Below are 19,450 nucleotides of genomic sequence, written 5' to 3'. Positions count from 1 at the left end.
AAGCGGGGGTTGCAGTGAGCCAAGATCACGCTACTGCACTCCAGTCTAGGCATTGCAGCGATACTCCGTCTCAAAAAAAAAAAAAAAATAAGCTGAGGCTGGGCACAGTGGCTCATGCCTGCAATCCTAGCACTTTGGGAGGCCAAGGCAGGTGGATCACTTGAGGCCAGGAATTTGAGACCAGCCTGGCCCACATGGTGAAATTCTGTCTCTACTAAAAATACAAAAATTAGCTGGGTGTGGTGGCACATACCTGTTGTCCCAGCTACTGGGGAGGTTGAGGCAGGAGAATCCCTTGAACCCAGGAGGCAAAGGCTGCAGTGAGCCGAGATTGCACCACTGCACTCCAGCCTGGGTGACAGAGCGAGACTCCATCTCAAAAAGAAGGAAAAAAAATTAGCTCGGTATGGTGGTGCGCACCTGTAGTCTCAGCCACTTGGGAGGCTGAGGCAGGGAGGATCACTTGAGAATGGGAGGCAAAGGTTGCAGTGAACCAGGATTGCACCATTGCACTCCAGCCTCAGTGACAGGGTGAGACCCTGTCTCAAAAAAAAAAAAAAAAAAAAAAAAAGTAAATGGTCTGAATAATCCAATTAAAAGGCAGAGATTTACACCTTATACAAAAATTAATTCAAGATGGATTAAATACTTAAATGTTAGACCTAAAACCATAAAAACTCTAGAAAACCATAAAAATTCTAGAAGAAAACCTAGGCAGTACCATTCAGGACATAGGCATGGGCAAGGACTTCATGACTAAGACACCAAAAGCAGTGGCAACAAAAGCCAAAATAGACAAATGAGGTCTAATTAAAGAGCTTCTGCACAGCAAAAGAAACTACCATCAGAGTGAACAGGCAACTTACAGAATGGGAGAAAAATTTTTGCAATCTACCCATCTGACAAAGGGCTAATATCCAGAATCTACAAATAAACAAATTTACAAGAAAAAAATCAACCCCATCAAAAAGTGGGCAAAGGATACAAACAAACACTTCTCAAAAGAAGACATTTATGCAGCCAACAGACACATGAAAAAATGCTCATCATCACTGGCCATCAGAGAAATGCAAATCAAAACCACAATGAAATACCATCTCACACCAGTTACAATGGCAATCATTAAAAAGTCAGGAAACAACAGGTGCTGCAGAGGATGTGGAGAAATAGGAACACTTTTACACGTTGGTGGGACTGTAAACTAGTTCAACCATTGTGGAAGACAGTGTGGCAATTCCTCAAGGATCTAGAACTAGAAATACCATTTGACTCAGTGATCCCATTACTGGTTATATACACAAAGGAGTATAAATCATGCTGCTATAAAGACACATGCACACATATGTTTATTGTGGCACTATTCACAATAGCAAAGATTGGAACGAACCCAGATGTCCATCAATGATAGACTGGATTAAGAAAATGTTGCACATATATACATGGAATGCTATGCAGCCATAAAAAAGAGATGAGTTAATGTCATTTGTAGGGACGTGGATGAAGCTGGAAACCATCTTTCTGAGCAAAACCATCATTCTGAGCAAACTATTGCAAGGACAGAAAACTAAACACCGCATGTTCTCACTCATAGGTAGGAACTGAACAATGAGAACACTTGGACATAGGGTGGGGAACATCACACACCGGGGCCTGTCATGGAGTTGGGGGAGGGGGGAGGGATAGGATTAGGAGAAATACCTAATGTTAATGGGTGTAGCACACCAACATGGCACATGTATACATATGTAACCTGCATGTTGTACACATGTACCCTGGAACTTAAAGTATAATAAAAGACACACACACACACACACACACACACACACACACACACACACACAAAGGCAGAGACTGTTAGACTGGGTAAAGAAGCAAGAGCCAACAACATGCATGTACAAGAATCTCACTTTAAATATAAAGACAGAAAAAAATTCAAAGTCTAGAAAAGATATGCCATGCTTTCCCTAATAAAATAGAGCTGAAGAAGCTACTGTAATATCAAAGTAGATTTCAGATCAAAGCATATTACCCGGGATTAAGAGAGTGATTTCATAATAATGAAAAGATCAATTAATCACAAAGACAATAGTCCTAAACATTCATGCACATTTTTTTTTTTTCTTTTTTTCCTCTTTCATGCACATGTTAAGAGAGCTTTAAAATACATGATACAGGCCGGGCACTGTGGTTCATGCCTGTGGGAGGCCAAATTGGGGGGATCACAAGGTCAGGAGTTTGAGAGCAGCCTGGCCAACATGGTGAAACCCCATCTCTACTAAAATTATAAAAATTAGCCTGGCATGGTGGCACACACCTATAATCCCAGCTACTCGGAGGGGGTCGGGGGGCTGAGGGAGAATTGCTTGAATACAGGAGGCAGAGGTTGCAGTGAGCTGAGATCATGCCACTGCACTCCAGCCAGAGTGACAGAGTGAGACTGTGTCTTGGGGAAGCACAGGGCAGCGGTGGGGGGTGGAGGGAAACATGATACAGGCCACGTGTGGTGGCTACGCCTGTAATCCCAGCACTTTGGGAGGCCGAGGTAGGTGGACCACCTGAGGTCAGGAGTTCGAGACCAGCCTGGCCAACATAGTGAAACCCCGTCTCTACTAAAAATACGAAAATTAGCCGGGTGTGGTGACATGCACCTGTAATCCCAGCTACTTAGGAGGCTGAGGCGGGAGAATTGCTTGAACCCGGGAGACAGAGGTTGCAGTGAACCAAGATCACACCACTGCACTTCAGCCTGGGTGACAGTGAAACAAATAAAATCATGATACGGGGGGCTGGGAACGATGGCTCACGCCTGTAATCCCAACACTTTGGGAAGCCGAGGTAGGTGGATTACTTGACCCCAGGAGTTCAAGACCAGCCTGGGTAACATGGCAAAACCCCGTCTCTACAAAAAAAAGAGAAAAATTAGCCAGGCATGGTGGCACATGCCTGTAGTCCCAGCTACTTGGGAGGCTGAGGTAGAAGAATTGCATGAGCCCAGGAGGCAGAGGTTGCCATGAGCTAAAATGACATCACTACACTCCAATCTAGGTGGCAGCGAGACCCTGCCTCAAAAATAAATAAATAAAGATACATAAAACTAATAGAAATATAAGGAGAAATAGACAAATCCAAAATTATATTTCGAGATTTCAACAATAATTCTCTCAATAATTGATAGTTTTGATAAGTAGAGACAAAGTCAGAACAATGCTTTCAAACACTTTGACCTAACTGGCATTTTTAAAAACACTCTGTTCAGCCACAGAAGAAGAATATGCATTCTTTTCAAGTGCATAAGGCACTTTTAGCAAGATAGAACATATTCTAAGGCATTAAATATGTCTCAATACATTTTAAAGGATCTAAGTCATAAAAGTATGTTTCTGACTATAATAGAATTATTACAGCAAAATCAGTAACAGAAAGATATCTAGAAAATCCCTAAATATTTGGAAACTAAATGACACATTTATAAATAACCTATGAGTTAAACACAGAAATCAAAGCGATATTAGAAATATTTTAATTTAATTAAATGGAAAAGCAAATTATCAAAGTTTGTGGGATGCAGCTGATGTAGTATTTAGAGGGGAAAATGCCTGTGTTAGAAAAGAAAAAAAGGCTCAAATCCATGATACCACTTTCCAACTGAAACTGGAATAAGAAGAGCAAATTAAACACAAATTAAACAGAAGAAATGAAATAATAAAGATCAGAATGGAAATCAGTAACATAGAAACCAGAAAAACAATAGAGAAAAATCAATGAAACTAAAAGGGGGCTCATTTAGAAGATTAACAAAATTGATAAACATTTAGCCAGACTAATCAGAATAAAAAGAATGAACACAAATTGTCAGTATCAGAAATCAGAAAGGTAGCATCAGATATTAAAAGGATTATCAGAATATTCTGAACAACTTTACAGTACATTTGACAACTTAGATGAAATGGACAAATTCATTGAATGATACGAAGTTCACTCAAGAAGTACCCCATGTACCTGATAGTACTGTATCTATTTTTAAAATTCAATGTTTAAAAATCTTACCATAATATCCTCAATATATAAAGAACTCTTAAAACTCATTAATAAGAACACAACCCAGTTTTTTTAAATGGGCAAAATATTTGAACATACTTGACGAAAGAAGCTACAGAAACACAAATGGCAGATAAAGACGTAAGATGCCGCCTGTAATCCCAGCACTCTGGGAGGCGGAGACGGGCGGATCACGAGGTCAGGAGATTGAGACCATCCTGGCTAACACGGTGAAACCCCGTCTCTACTAAAATATACAAAAATCTAGCCGGGCGAGGTGGCGGGCGCCTGTAGTCCCAGCTACTCCGGAGGCTGAGGCAGGAGAATGGCGTGAACCCGGGAGGCGGAGCTTGCCGTGAACTGAGATCCAGCCACTGCACTCCAGCCCGGGCGACAGAGGGAGACTCCGTCTCAAAAAAAAAAAAAAAAAAAAAAAAAGACAAGATGCCCAACATCATCAGTCGCAACAAAAGTTCAAAGAACCATAATGAAGTAATCATTTCACACCACTGGAATAAAAGGACTGACTATGCCACATGTTGACAAGCATGTGGAAGAATGAACTCACATACACTGTTTGTGGAAATGAAAAATGGTACAAGCACTTCGGAGAACAGCAGTTTCTTTAAAAGTTAAATATACACCCATCATATGACCGAATAGTTCTTTCACTCCTAGGTATTTACCCAAGAGAAATGAAAGCATATCTCCACACAAAGACTTGTACACAAATCTTCATGGCGCTTTTGTTATAGCCCCCAAAATGAGAAACAACCCAGTATCAACAGGGAAATGGATAAACAAATTGTAATAGATTCATATAAAGGAATACTATGTGGCAATAAAAGGAAAGAACTATTGATACAGTGACATGGATGAATCTCTGAATAGCATGGCGAGTGAAAAAAATGGAGAAATAAAGGAGTACATACTGTTTGATTGCACTTACATATAATTCTATAAAATGCCAACTAATCTATACAGGTCAGTGGTTACTAGAGGATGGGAGGTGGAAGAGTTGGAGGGAATTATTATAAAGGACAGCAGGACACTTGCAGGGAGATGAGTATGTTCATTATGTTGACTGTGATGGTTTCACAGGTATGTACATGTGTACTTAAAAACTGTACATTTTCGGCCAGGCACAGTGGCTCAAGCCTGTAATTCCAGCACTTTGGGACGCTGAGGTGGGTAGATCACAAGGTCAGGAGTTCAAGACCAGTCTGGCTAAGATGGTGAAACCCTGTCTCTACTAAAAATATTTTAAAAATTAGCTAGGCGTGGTGGCAGACCACTATAATCCCAGCTACTTGGGTGGCTGAGACAGGAGAATTGCTTGAACCCGGGTGGCAGTGGTTGCAGTGAGCTGAGATCATGCCAGTGCACTCTAGCCTGGGCGACAGGGTGAGACTCTGTCTCAAAAAAAAAAAAAAAAAGGAAAACAAAAAATTGTACATTTTCTATATATGCAGTTTACTCTGTTAGTTTATATCTCAATAGTTATAAAAACTATAGACACAATTTCTAAGAAAATGAGTAACAGGGCCTTTGGTACCTCTACTGCATCTACTCTGCCCCTTGTACTTCTGCTTGCCTGATTGGGTGGGGAAGTTCAGGTGCCCAGGCACCCAAGAATCAAAGCATCTCGTGGACTTGACCATCCTCCTTTTCAGTGTGACCAGAGAGGCACAAAGCAGCAGTAAAGCTGTCAGTGCTCCCTTCACCACACCTTTCATGGCTGGCTGTGCTTTCTAGGATGCACTTCCCAGGAATGCGTCTGCTGTTCCTTTCAGCTGCTTCACGGCACATACTCTTGCCAGTTTCCCTCTGACTTGGAAAGCTGCTGTCCACGCCTTGCGCAAATAAAGCTAAAATCCATTGTATCAGTTTTCTGGGAATGCTGTCAGAAATTAACATCAACTTGAAGGTTTAAGAACAACCCAAATTTATTCTGCCACAGTTCTGGAGGCCAGAAGTCCAAAATCAAGGTGTTCGTAGGGCCACACTCCCTCCAAAGTTTCTAGAGGAGAGTGCTTCCTTGCCTTGCCTTGCCTCTTCTAGCTTCTGATAAAAACTGTTCCTTGGTTTCTTGTAGCTTGCATACCTCCAAACTGCAACTCCATCTTCACATTGCTTTCTCCCTCTCTCTCAAATCTGTGCTTTTTTTTTTTTTTTTGAGACTGAGTTTTGCTCTGTCGCCCAGACTAGAGTGCAGTGGCACGATCTCAGCTCACTGCAACCTCTGCCTCCTGTGTTCAAGTGATTCTCCTGCCTCAGCCTCCCGAGTAGCTGGGATTACAGGCCTCTACCACCATGCCCGACTAATTTTTGTATTTTTAGTAGAGACAGGGTTTTGCCATGTTGGCCAGGCTGGTCTTGAACTCCTAACCTCAGGTGATCTGGCTGCTTTTTGGCCTCTCAAAGTGCTGGGATTACAGGCGGGTAATTAGGGATTTAGGGCCCACCCTAAATCCAGGCTGATCCCATCCTGCAATCCGGAATTACAATTTGAGACTTTTCTCAAGCTCACATTCACAAATTCTGGGGGTTAGAATTTGGACATATTTGGGGTGGGGGAGAATGCAGTTCACTACAGCCATCCACATCTTCAGCTTTCTAGGGACAGGTTCAGGGTAAGGCATGTGCTGTTATCATAGGACCCAGGATATATGGGCAGAGGGACTCCTCAGGATCTAGGAGTGTTTCAGCCTCTGAATTCCTTTTACTTGGGCCTCTAGTATCCCAGTAAGACCTAAAAAAGGTAATCTGGGCCAGGCGCAGTGGCTCACTCCTGTAATCTCAGCACTCTAGGAGGGCAAGGTAGGTGGATCACTTGAGGTCAGGAGTTTGAAACCTGCCTGGCCAACATGGCAAAATCCTGTCTCTACTAAAAATAAAAAAAGTAGCTGGGCCTGCTGGCACATGCTTTGTAAGTCTCAGCTACTCAGGAGGGTGAGACATGAGAATTGCTTGAACCTAGGGGGTGGAGGTTGCAGTGAGCCAAGATCGTGCCACTGCACTCCAGCCTGGGTGACAAAGTAAGACTCTTGTCTCAAAAAAAAAAAAAAAAAAAAAAAAAAAAAAAGATCTGACCTCTTTTTACCCTGTTCTTTTGCTATAGTCATGGCTCACAGCCTCAGGGCCATTCATAGCCCAATTAATTTGGCAGATGGCTAGTGAACTCAAGGTCTTACCAGTAGTCATAGGTCTTGAAAAGAAGGAACACTTACTGAATCCCTAATCTGTGCCGAGATTTTCATTTTAATCTCTGCAAAGATGTTATAAGTTAGGTCATAGTTTTCCCACTTTAAAGATGAGGAAACTGATTACAGAACTTTCATAGTTTGCCCAGAATCACACAGTCAGTAAATAGCAAGGCTAGAATTTGTACTGAGATCTCCTGGCTCTGAAGCCTGGTAATATTGTTAACACAGAGGACTGGGTTGCAAGCCCAGGGCAGATGAGTGATCCAGGTCATTGAGTAGAACCGATGCTTCTCCACTCAACATCCTCATCAGGTTTCCCTCTGGTAATGGCCATTTAGTGATAACTAACTTGTTAGTGGTACAAGAGTGGCACCCAGTGGCTTCAGCTAGAACTACAACACTAAGGATGATAGGTCAAATGCTTTCACCTCTGGGCCATTCTGTTTACATTTCTAAACAGGAAAGGTAGAACAGCTGACCTCTTGAGTAATAGGGAAGAAAATCATCTATTATATGCTCTATTGAGGAACTGAAAAAATGAGGGAGTGTGTATTTAGAGTGAATATATTCAGGGAAAGGTCATGCAGAAATGGAAAGGGTATTTTGTTTTTATTTTTTTAGAAACAGGTTCCCGCTATGTTGCCCAGGCTGGAGTGCAGTGACTATTCATAGGTGTGATCATGGTGCACTACAGCCTCGAACTCCTGGGCTTAAGTGATCCTCCTGTGTCAGCCTCCTGGGTAACTGGAACTACAGGAGTGCATCACTGCACCTGGCTAAGAGTGGATATTCTAAGCTTGAATGTTGGAACAGAGACAGTGGGCCAGGATGGAGTGAACAAGATCGTACTCCAGGGTTTAGTGTCATAGGTGTATGTAGGGACTGAGAATTTAAACCCAGAATGAGCAGGAGTAGTAACAAGGAGGCAATTTTCTAAGGAAAGGCATTGTTTCCGGTGGGTGGGGGGAGGGGTAGACTAGAAATAAATGTCCCATAGAATGTTAAATCCAAGGAAGTGTATCCTGAGGTCAGGGCTGTTTTATCTGGGGAACCAGGTGATTAATGAAGGGTATGCAAGGCTCCCAGAGAGGCCCAGAGCTTCATATCTCAATGTGGGTAGTTCCTTGATAAGACCAATTTCAAGATAGGAGAAAGATTTATCTATGACATGAGATTTTCCAAGCTAAAGCAAAAAGAAAAAAAAAATTCAAGATAAAAATGTTTAGAAAATATCCTGTTTCTTCACGTCTTTAGGATTACTTTTGCCCTTCCTATGTTCCTCGGAATGTAATTACTTGGGAACTAAAACTTATTTTAGTAAACAATATATGATAGGTCTCCTATGGAGATAATTCATATACCATAAAATTTACCACTTTAAAGAATAAAACTCATTAAGTATATTCACTGTGCTGTGCAGCCATCACCACTAAATTACAGAACATCTCCATCATGCCATTAGCAGTACCTGTTCACAGTGAGTCCCAGTTCCCGTCTCCCTTCAGTCCCTGGCAACCACTAGTATACTTCCCATCTCTGTGGATTTGCCTATTCTGGACACTTCATATAGATGGAACCATACAACATAGGGCCTTTATGTGACTTCTTTCATTTAGCGTGTTTCTAAGGTTCACCTATGTTGTACCATATAACATATAACAATTTCATCATTTTTATGGCTGAATAATAGTCCGTTGTATGGATATACCACATTTTATTCATTAATTAGTTGATTAACACAAGTTTTTTTTCCACTTTTTAGCTATTATGAATATGCTGTTACGAACACTTTTGTGTGGACATGCCTGTAACTCTCTTGGGTATCTATCTAGGAGTAGAATTGCTGAGTCATATGGTAACACTATGTTTTAACTTTTTAAAGAACTTTCTAGCCGATTTCCATGGTCTGCACCATTTTACATTCCTGCCAGCACTGTGTGATGCTTCCAATATCTCTATACCCTCATTAACTGATGTCATTATTTTTCTTATTGCCATTCTAGTGCATGTGAAGTAATTTCGTGGTTTTGATTTGCATTTCTCTAATGAATATTGATGCTGAGTATCTTTTCCATGTGTTTATTGGCCATTTATATATCTTCTTTGAAGAAATGTCTATTCAAATCTTTTGCCCACTTTTAAATTGGTTTGTTAAATTACTGAGTTATGAGAGTTCTTTACCCTGGGCCAGGCATGGTGGCTCATACTTGTAATCCCAGCACTTCGGGAGGCTGAGGTGGGAGGATCACTTGAGCCCAGGAGTTTAAGACCAGCCTGGGCAACACAGTGAGACTGCGTCACTACAAAAAATATACATTTTTTTTTTTTGAGACGGATTCTTACTCCGTCACCCAGGCTGGAGTGCAGTGGAGTGATCTCGGCTCACTGCAACCTCTGCCTCTCGGGTTCAAGTGAATCTTCTGCCTCAGCCTCCTGAGTAGCTGGGATTACAGGTGTGAGCCACCATGCCTAATTTTTGTATTTTAAGTAGAGACGGGGCTTCACCATGTTGGTCAGGTTGGTCTCAAACTCCTGACTTCATGATCCGCCTGGCTCAGCCTCCCAAAGTGCTGGGATTACAGGCGTGAGCCACCGTGCCTGGCCTATAAATAAATTTTTAAAAGCGTTCTTTAATTTGGATGAAAGTTCCTTAGCAGGTATGATTTGTAAACGTTTTCTCCCATTCTGGTGGATTTTTTCACTTTTGTTCCTGGGAAGCACAAATTTTATTTTATTTTTATTTTTTTTGAGATGAAGTCTTGCTCTGTCGCCCAGGCTGGAGTGCAGTGGCGCCATCTTGGCTCACTGCAAGCTCCACCTCCCAGGTTCACGCAGTTCTCCTGCCTCAGCCTCCTGAGTAGCTGGGATTACAGGCGCCCGCCACCATGCCCGGCTAATTTTTTTGTATTTTTTTTTTTAATTATTATACTTTAAGTTCTAGGGTACATGTGCGTAACGTGCAGGTTTGTTACATATGTATACTTGTGCCATGTTGGTGTGCTGCACCCATCAACTTGTCAGCACCCAGCAACTCGTCATTTACATTAGGTATAACTCCCAATGCAATTTTTTTTTTTTTTTGTATTTTTAGTAGAGGTGGGGTTTCACCGTGTTAGCCAGGATGGTCTCTATCTCCTGACCTTGTGATCCTCCTGCCTCAGCCTCCCAAAGTGCTGGGATTACAGGCTTGAGCCACTGCACCCGGCCAGGAAGCACAAATTTTTAATTTTCTTTTTTTTTTGAGATGGAGTCTGACTCGTCACCCATGCTGGAGTGCAATGGCGTGATCTCAGCTCACTGCAACCTCCACCTCCCAGGTTCAAGCAATTTTCCTGCCTCAGCCTCCTGAGTAGCTGGGATTACAGGCGCCTGCCACCATGGCCAGCTAATTTTTGTATTTTTAGTACAGGTGGGGTTTCACCATGTTGGCCAGGCTAGTCTCGAACTCCTTACCTCAGGTGATCCGCCTGCCTTGGCTTCCCAAAGTGCTGGGATGAGCCACTGCGCCGGGCCACAAATTTTTAATTTTGAGAAGAGGATATCTATTTTTATACATCTGTATTCTTGAAAAGGAGCTGGGAGAATTGGGTCCTGGTCTCAGTAAGTATCTCTTTTTCTCTGTGCAAATTATTGAACTAACCAGTGTGGCAGGGCTCTAGGAGGCTACAGATGACACACCCTGTGGCTTCCCAGGTTTGACTCTCTCAAACTTACCTTGTGTAAGGCACTCGGGTAGCTGTAAAGTGATACAGGCATGATGGCCCTAGCCATTGAAGGGATTTAGGGTGTAGAAAATGGACATATGCACATTACTTGATGAACGGGCACACAGGATACTTGCAGAGTACACAGAGCCCGAGGAATGGGCAGGCAGTAGCCAAGAGACTGGACCTCAGAGAAGAAAGGATGTACCGTGAGTGGCCAGAGTGCAGAAGGATCCACAGAGGGAAACCTTGAAGACTGGAGGGTGGGTAGGGGGATTCATGAGCCAGGAGGAAGAAGGAGTTCCAGTTGAGGGCAGATAACCTTGTGAGGTCAGTGAAGCCACCAGGCACACTCCTGTTTCACTAGGGCTCGTTCATGTTTCTGCAAAACTCACTTAGGACTTCTAATTTTTTTAAACAGCTAACCCTAGAGAAAAAGGACTCAGCCCAGGGCACTGAGGACGTACCTGATAACAGCAGCCGGGAGCTCCTAGCAGGTAAGGTTTTAGCTTTTCAAGTAAGCCCTGGACTGCAGCTGGGGAAGTAAAAAACGTGAGTTCAAACTTTCAAACTATTCCACTATACCTACTACTACAGCGGCGTCCTTCTGCAATTTAGTGAGCTATTGCTGCCACTGTGGGTCTTCAAGGCAGCAGCAGTTATTCCCTCCAGAAGATGTTAGGACAGGACTAGAACTTTGTAATACAGTCTGTGCAGTTACAGATAGCTGCACACGATGGGATGCGGGTAGGTAATACGCAGATTCAGTGCCCTGAATCCAGGTGGTTCCTTCACATCTTTTCTTGATCACTGGGGTTGATGCTGCAGCTCCCCTCATTTTGGTTACTATTATGATTTGGGATTTGGAGGCTGCTCCCAGGAGCAGGCACCACGGCACTCTTAATGTGTGTTATGGGGAAGTGTCAGTGCGTGTGTTGTGATGGCAATTATACCGAAGTCTTTTCTCCATACATGTCTCTCGCAATACTTAAACAGCCTTCCCAGCCTGCAGCAACAGGGGTACAGCAGCTCTCACGTTCAGTCACTAGCAGAGGTGCCAGGTACTATTCTGAGCTTTTAAAATGTACTAATGCTCTTAGTTCTCAAAACAATCCTAGGAGCTATAGGTATTGTTATTAACTCTCATTTTACATATGAGGAAATTGAGGCCCACAGGTATCAATAAACTTACCCAAGGCTACACAGCCAGTAAATGACAGAGCCAGAATTCAAACCCAGGCAGCCTAGCTCTGCTGTCTCTGGAAGAGCTGAATTAGCAGGGATGCCCTCCTACAGATCCTGAGACCTTCAGATAAAACAGTATCTGGGTCAAGGGAAGTTGGGGATTGTGACTTCAGCACCAATGCTTGGTTGGTAAATCCCTCTTTCTAGGGTCACAACTACAACACATACATTTAAAGATGTGTCCCTGAAATCACTGTCAACTGAACCATGTTTTAAATGTTGTGGGGGCTGTTGCTACTGAAAAGAATCCTGCTGTGAACGCTTGTACAAAGCAAAGAATCTATTTTTGTAAGTTTAGATTTGGAGATTTAAAAAAATGCAAGTATGATACATACAATTCAGTATTTATGCAGTCAGAAGAGACAAAAGAATAAATATCTTCCCATATAAGGAAAAAAATTAACATTTAATTCTGTGGATGCTGGGGTCTTCCACAGACCATACCTCGTTTAGTCTTTACAGTGCCCTTCTGGGGGCGGGGGGAGGCATGGATCCTAACAAACCAGAGGACCCAGGCTCAGGTCAGGCAGAATGCTTAGCAGGAGGTAATGACTTTCAGCTTGCTGCCTCCAAAGCCCGTGTTTTCTCCAGTGTGCAACATGAGCTTTAAAATCTAGGCGTTTATAATCTGGTGGAACCCCTGGAGGATGACTTGGGCTATTCTGCCCTACAGACCTGTGGCTCTCATCAGCATCCATTCTGTGACTCACATGGGCAGCCCTGCTGAAGAAAATTGCCAAACTGTGGGTTGATGCCACCATCCATCCGGGGTCCACTCACTCAGGAGCCTTTGGTTTGTCAGGAGCCTTTGGTTTGTCAGTCCTTCCCCTTGCCTTTCTGGCCTTCGCCCCTCAGTGGCTACTCCATTCTTTAAAAAATCTACCCAGTCTCTGCCTCCTGCTTCCTACTCATTGATCTCTTTTCTCAGTAAACTCACCCAACTTGTACCCTCCCACTGCAGAACCTCATCATGGGATCATCCTCCTGCTCTCTCAGGACCTGCTTGCATCAGTTATCACTGCTGCACCTTCAGCTCTCCTCTGAGTTCCTTTCCCTCAGGAGGTCATTTTGTCAGAAGAAAATCTCCCATGACCTTGAATTTCCTCCACCTCTTGCCATCACATCTCATCCAAGGGTCTCAAAACCATAAGCTACATGCACCCTGTCTCCCTTTCTTCCTCTCATTCTCTCCATCACTTAGGGTACTTGCTTTCTCTGTGGCCTCTGAAACTTCTCCCCTTAGGGAAGGCCTCTTAATTACCAAAATTTGCATTTATCTTCATTGTATCTGAACTATGTGCAAAATTTGGCACTGTAAGACTATGACTCGCCTGGTTTTTCCCTCTGGGCTTTTCTCTTCACCTACTTTCTTCTGGTCATGCCTAAATAGTGCTTATCCTGCTCTCCCATCCAGCTATCTTCCATCCCAGCTGCTGACCCCTGCCTCTGGGCTCAGGACTCTCAAATTGGTGTGACCAGCCAAGGCCTCTGCTGAGTGCCAGTTGGGAGATTCATTTGCTCACTAGGCAGCTCCTCATGGAGGTCCCATTGGTACCTCAGTTTCCTCTCTCCTGACTAAAGAGACTTTGGTCTCTGTCATGATTAATAGCACACTATCCAATTTATCACATCTGACATCTTGGATTAATTCAAGAGGCCTCTCATTTTTTTTTTTTTTTTTTTTGAGAGAAAGTCTCCCTCTGTTGCCCAGGCTGGAGTGCAGTGGCGTGATCTCAGCTCACTGCAACCTCTGCCTCCCAGGTTCAAGTGATTCTCTTGCCTCAGCCTCTGAGTAGCTGGGATTACAGGTGCCCACCACCATAACCAGCTAATTTTTGTATTTTTAGTAGAGACGGGGTTTCACCATGTTGGCCAGGATGGTCTTGATCTCCTGACCTCGTGATCTGCCCACCTTGGCCCCCCAAAGTGCTGGGATTACAGGCGTGAGCCACCTCACCCAGCCAAGAGGCCTCTCCCACATCCAGGTGCTCACCAAGGCCTGTCACTTAGGCCTGATGAACACTTCTGATTCCTGGTGACGCCTCCATCCCCACTGTCTTCACTGTTGTGGAAGTGGGCTCTTAAGGTCTTCCTATCTCTAGTTTGATCTAAGCCACGCCTTTGAAAGAACAATCTTTCTGAAGTACAAAATTACCAATATATTTCACCAGTGCTTAAAACTCTTTATTGGCTTCCTGTCTCTTACAGATGAAAATCTGTTTCTAGCCCGGCATGGTGGTGTGTGCCTCTAGTCCCAGCTACTGGAGAGGATGAGTTCAAAGCTGCAGTGAGCTATGATCGTGCCACTGCACTCCAGCCTAGGTGACAGGCGAGACCCCATCTGTATAGAGTAAAAATTTATGTAGGAGGTTGTTTTATGCCTTTGCATAAAGATTACTTGCGTAACTTTCAGCATGAAATTCCCCTTCTCTCCTTTGTCTGTCTGGCATATCACTCTTCATACTTCAAAACCCAGCTCTGGGACAGGAGTGGTGGCTTATGCCTGTAATACCGTCACTTTGGGGAGCTGGGGCGGGAGGACAGCTTGAGACCAGTCTGGGCAACACGGTGAGACCATCTCTACAAAAAGTAAAAAAAATTAGCTGGTGTGGTGGCACGCGCCTGTGGTCCCTGGTACTCGGGAAGCTGAAGCTAAGGCAGTAGGATCGCTTGAGCCCAAGAGGTCAGGCTGCAGTGAGCCAGGATTGCGCCACTGCACTCCAGCCTGGGCAACAGAGCAAGACCCTGTCTCAAAAAAACAAAAAAGCCCAGCTCAGGTTATCTCCTCAGGGAAACCTTTCTTCACATGCAGCAGTGGTCAGCTCCCTTCTCTGTTCTAACCCTGGGCTTTGTACACAGGTTTGCATCCCTCCTAGCATCTGTGAGCTTCTCTCAGGGAAAAGCTCATTGATCTGCATCCCCAGGACCTGCTCTGGAAGAATCTATCCATCTAAACTCGCTTTAAGATGACAAATGAATCAGTTAAGAGTAGGAAAGCTGCCTATGGGCACTGCCCAATGCAACGTTAGCAACTAAGGGAGACGGAACTGAGGCCAGAGAGGTGAGGGGGGGACAGGCTGGCAGGGAGGGGAGCTTGTCAGTGCAGACTCCAAAAGAATCTGTGTGCAGAAAGCTACTGAGCGGCCCGAGTCCCCCACGTGAGGGCTCGAGACAATCTCCTGCCTGGGTGAGAGAATAGGGAGGCCCTGAAACCTCTTTGAAGCCTCAGGCTGCTCCTGAAGCGCCCGGAGCTGCAGGGTTTTGGTGTGGATGGGACCTGCTGACAGGGATGCGGTGGGAAGAGCCCCTCGGCACCCCTTCTCCCAGGCTTCCCCCTACCCAAGGGTCTTCCTAACACAGGGCCATGAAAGTAAGATGAAGGTGGCTTGTTTTCTCCTAGGTACCAACGGGCAAGCAGAAAACAAGAGGCTCAAGAGGGGCAGCCTCCGCATGGAGGAGATGCGAGCTCTACACTCCGCCAGGGCCCCGAGCCCGTCAGAGGCCGCCCCGCGCCGCCCGGAGGCCACCGCGGCCCCCCTCACTCCTAGCGGAAGGGCGGCCCTCAAGGCTCACGGCAGAGCCCTGGCACCGGGCAGGGTGAGCCTTGGGAGCCGCCTGGAGGTAACCGAGCGAGCGCTGCGCAGGGAAGGGTGCGGCGGGAGGTGCGGGCCACGGGCCGCTGCCGAGGGGTCCTCACCCCGGGCCCCGTTGTTCCCGCAGGACGTGCTGTGGCTGCAGGAGGTCTCCAACCTGTCGGAGTGGCTGAGTCCCAGCCCTGGGCCCTGAGCCGGGTCCCCTTCCGCAAGTGCCCAAGGATCCGGAGGCTGCGGGCAACCGCTGTCCCGTGGTTTAATAAAGCTGCTCCGCGCTCACGGAGTCCGCTTCCGCGTCTGCTTCCGCGTCGGGCCTGGGTGGGGCGGGGCCTGGAGCCGCGCCGCGGCCTGACGTCACCCACACCTCCCTGGGACTGCGTCACTGGTGCGCGCCGCGGGTCAAGGCGCAATGGCGGCGCTGGGCGGGGACGGGCTGCGCCTGCTGTCGGTGTCGCGGCCGGAGCGGCCGCCTGAGTCGGCAGCGCTGGGCGGCCCGGGCCCCGGGCTGTGTTGCTGGGTGTCAGTGTTCTCCTGCCTCAGCCTCGCCTGCTCCTACGTGGGCAGCCTCTATGTCTGGAAGAGCGAACTGCCCAGGTGCGGGGTCTGCGCGCGGCCGGAACCCGCGCCTCCGCGAGGCGGGGTTGCAGGCGGAGCTTGGGCGAGCCGGGGGCGGGGCCGCGCTGATGGGCAGCCGTGGGCCCCCTGAACTTACTGTCTCCTCCGTAGGGACCATCCCGCCGTCATCAAGCGGCGCTTCACCAGCGTCCTGGTGGTGTCCAGTCTCTCACCCCTGTGCGTGCTGCTCTGGAGGGAACTCACAGGCATCCAGGTGCGAAGGAGGCGGGGCAAAGGGGGAGAGAACTCAGGGGTCTTTGGGGGAGGAAGCAAGACTGATGCCCCCTTTCCTGTGGCTCAGCCAGGCACATCCCTGCTCACCCTGATGGGCTTCAGGCTGGAGGGCATTTTCCCAGCGGCGCTGCTGCCCCTGTTGCTGACCATGGTGAGTGCTCCTTTTGTATTTTTTCTTCTGGTCTTTGGTATCAGCCTGATGCGCAGTGCCTTGGACTCCTCTTGATTGTATTCGGTTTTTGGCTGATGGGAGACAGGGCTTTTGAGATGGCCCCAGGGTTCTCCGGTATGCATGGTCTGGAAATGCTGGCTGAGAGGATTTCAAGCTTGGAGTCTCAGGGGCATGGGCAAGGGTCTGGGCAAAAGCGGGGGGTTGTGGTGAAAGTGTTTTCTTGCCCTCAGATTCTTTTCCTGGGCCCACTGATGCAGCTCTCTATGGATTGCCCTTGTGACCTGGCAGATGGGCTGAAGGTTGTCCTGGGTGAGTCTTAACGGCTGAAGGGAAGGTAGGCACAGGCAGTCCAGGACAATGGGGCAGGCAGTCAGCGGGCTCAGGGTGTGATCTGGACACGTGAAATGTTCTCTCTCTGGGTGTGTTTTCTCATCGGTAAACTGGAAACAGAGCTAGATGGCCTCTGAGGGTTGATTCCCAACGTTCAAGGAGTTCCCTGGGAACCCCCAGCTGCATTTGGTGTGGACCAGAGAGCACTGTCCCCTGCTTCCCCAATCAGTGCTGGTCTTGGTTAAATTTTGGTGTGTCCAGAGTTTACTTCCAGGATGCCCTGCCTCAGCTAATGCCTTCCCTTCAGGTCGTCTCGAGACATTGGGTTTATGTTGGGTCCACATCCCTGTCCTCAGGAGTATTGATGCCTAACCTGAGTTTGACCAGGGTGAAGTTGTGGGAGAGGAGCCCTTGGAGCCTCTGGGGTCTCATTGTCCAATAGCCCGTCACTCACAGCTTATCCTGAATTCCTTCTGCAGCCCCGCGCTCCTGGGCCCGCTGCCTCACAGACATGCGTTGGCTGCGGAACCAAGTGATCGCCCCCCTGACAGAGGAGCTGGTGTTCCGGGCGTGTATGCTGCCTATGTTAGCACCGTGCATGGGCCTGGGCCCTGCTGTGTTCACCTGCCCGCTCTTTTTTGGAGTTGGTGAGTCTGGCCAACTTGGTCCTGGTGTGTTCTCGGCATGAGAGCTGAGAAGGGGGCTTGAGGTGAGGGGCAGGCCTAGGAGGGAGGCTGGGAGGAATGACTGTGATGTGATTGTCACCTTTCTCCCAGCCCATTTTCACCACATTATTGAGCAGCTGCGTTTCCGCCAGAGCAGTGTGGGGAGCATCTTCTTGTCTGCTGGTGAGTCCTGGCCAGCTGGCCTGGGTCAGGGTGTGTGATGATGTCCCTAATGGCCACTCTGGAGAAGGAATTGGGAACTGAGGGCTACAGTATTGGAGGGGCCACTGACCGTGGGAGTTGGGGTGCAGGACAGCTGTAGGTGGTGGGGCAGGCAGCCACTGCCCTGGGTGGAGGGGATGGTGGATCTTTGGCTGATGGGTGTGCAGTGCGGGGGCAGGAAGGGTGTGCAGGTGTGGTCACTCGCGGCCTCCCCGTCTCCAGCGTTCCAGTTCTCCTACACAGCCGTCTTCGGTGCCTACACTGCTTTCCTCTTCATCCGCACAGGTTGGTCCTCAGTCCCTCATGGGTCCCTGGGGGCCCACAGGAGCGGGTGGGAGAATGGGAATACTGTTTGTTCTAGGAACAAGTTCTTCTATTCCAGTCCTTGAGACAGGCTGGTCTGAGAGGTGGAAAGGAGCAGAGGCCGTGGTGTGTGGGTGGATGGCTGGGGTAGTGGGATCTTGATCTCCTGTTTCAGGGGATGAGGGTCACTAGCCCTAGAAGGGCCAGAGGTGGTGGTAGGGCTGCTCCCTGAGTTGCTGTCTCTTTTCCCCAGGACACCTGATTGGGCCAGTTCTCTGCCATTCCTTCTGCAATTACATGGGTTTCCCGGCTGTTTGCGCGGCCTTGGAGCACCCGCAGAGGCGGCCCCTGCTGGCAGGCTATGCCTTGGGTGTGGGACTCTTCCTGCTTCTGCTCCAGCCCCTCACGGACCCTAAGCTCTACGGCAGCCTTCCCCTTTGTGTGCTTTTGGAGCGGGCAGGGGACTCAGAGGCTCCCCTGTGCTCCTGACCTACGCTCCTGGATACGATATGAACTCTCACCGGCTCCCCAGCCCTCCCCACCAAGGGGTACTGCAGGGGAGGGACTGGCTGGGGTCCCCGAGATCTCAGGAATTTTTGTAGGGGATTGAAGCCAGAGCTAGTTGAATCCCAGGGACCAAGAGAAAGGAGCAGATATCCAAAGGGTGCAGCCCCTTTTGAAAGGGGTGTTTACGAGCAGCTGTGAGTGAGGGGACAAGGGGCAGGTCCCAGGAGCCACACCCTCCCTCCCTCACTTTGGACTGCTGCTTCTCTTAGCTCCTCTGCCTCTGAAAAGCTGCTCGGGGGTTTTTATTTATAAAACCTCTCCCCACCCCCACCCCCCAACTTCCTGGGTTTTCTCATTGTCTTTTTGCATCAGGACTTTGTATTGGGATATTAAAGAGATTTAACTTGGGTAACATGGCCTTGGACCTTTGGGAATCGGTCTATTTGGGATCTTGTGTGAGGACTCTAGGCAACTCTGAGGAGTGTGCCCACCACCTGTCCCAGCTACCTTCAACAGTGACACCTGGGCGGTGCATCCCGGCAGGTAGTTCCCTGGAGTACAGACGGGGCTGGGAGCTCTGGTTGCTGGGGCCTGTGGCTTCCTCCTCCCTGAGCCA

At 47.4% G+C, this 19,450-nt stretch overlaps 2 protein-coding genes across 6 annotated transcripts in view; one reads left to right on the top strand and one right to left on the bottom strand.

Moving 5' to 3' along the window:
* The window catches only part of RCE1 (Ras converting CAAX endopeptidase 1), a 92,025-nt gene extending 72,774 nt beyond the window's left edge, over positions 1–19,251 (top strand). For 2 of the 5 annotated variants that reach the window (XM_031933912.1, XM_031933913.1), the window contains 10 exons: positions 11,370–11,445; positions 15,594–15,814; positions 15,914–16,380; positions 16,513–16,615; positions 16,703–16,786; positions 17,038–17,116; positions 17,617–17,784; positions 17,914–17,985; positions 18,247–18,309; positions 18,581–19,251. In XM_031933912.1, coding sequence (XP_031789772.1) covers positions 16,196–16,380; positions 16,513–16,615; positions 16,703–16,786; positions 17,038–17,116; positions 17,617–17,784; positions 17,914–17,985; positions 18,247–18,309; positions 18,581–18,816 — 990 coding nt within the window. In that variant the 5' untranslated portion in view covers positions 11,370–11,445; positions 15,594–15,814; positions 15,914–16,195 and the 3' untranslated portion in view covers positions 18,817–19,251. Of the gene's footprint in view, positions 1–11,369; positions 11,446–15,593; positions 16,381–16,512; positions 16,616–16,702; positions 16,787–17,037; positions 17,117–17,616; positions 17,785–17,913; positions 17,986–18,246; positions 18,310–18,580 lie in introns of those variants that run through there. The other 3 variants (XM_023186311.3, XM_023186309.3, XM_031933914.1) reach the window with 3 other exon arrangements.
* LOC111533669 (pyruvate carboxylase, mitochondrial-like) overlaps positions 1–19,450 on the bottom strand; it is a 1,148,173-nt gene that overhangs the window by 1,017,263 nt on the left and 111,460 nt on the right. The window lies entirely within an intron of this gene.

This window comes from Piliocolobus tephrosceles, chromosome 13 (assembly GCF_002776525.5).
Source record: "Piliocolobus tephrosceles isolate RC106 chromosome 13, ASM277652v3, whole genome shotgun sequence".
NCBI lineage: Eukaryota > Metazoa > Chordata > Mammalia > Primates > Cercopithecidae > Piliocolobus > Piliocolobus tephrosceles.
Note: the sequence above shows the minus strand (reverse complement) of the source record. Positions and strands in the feature narration are given on the sequence as shown.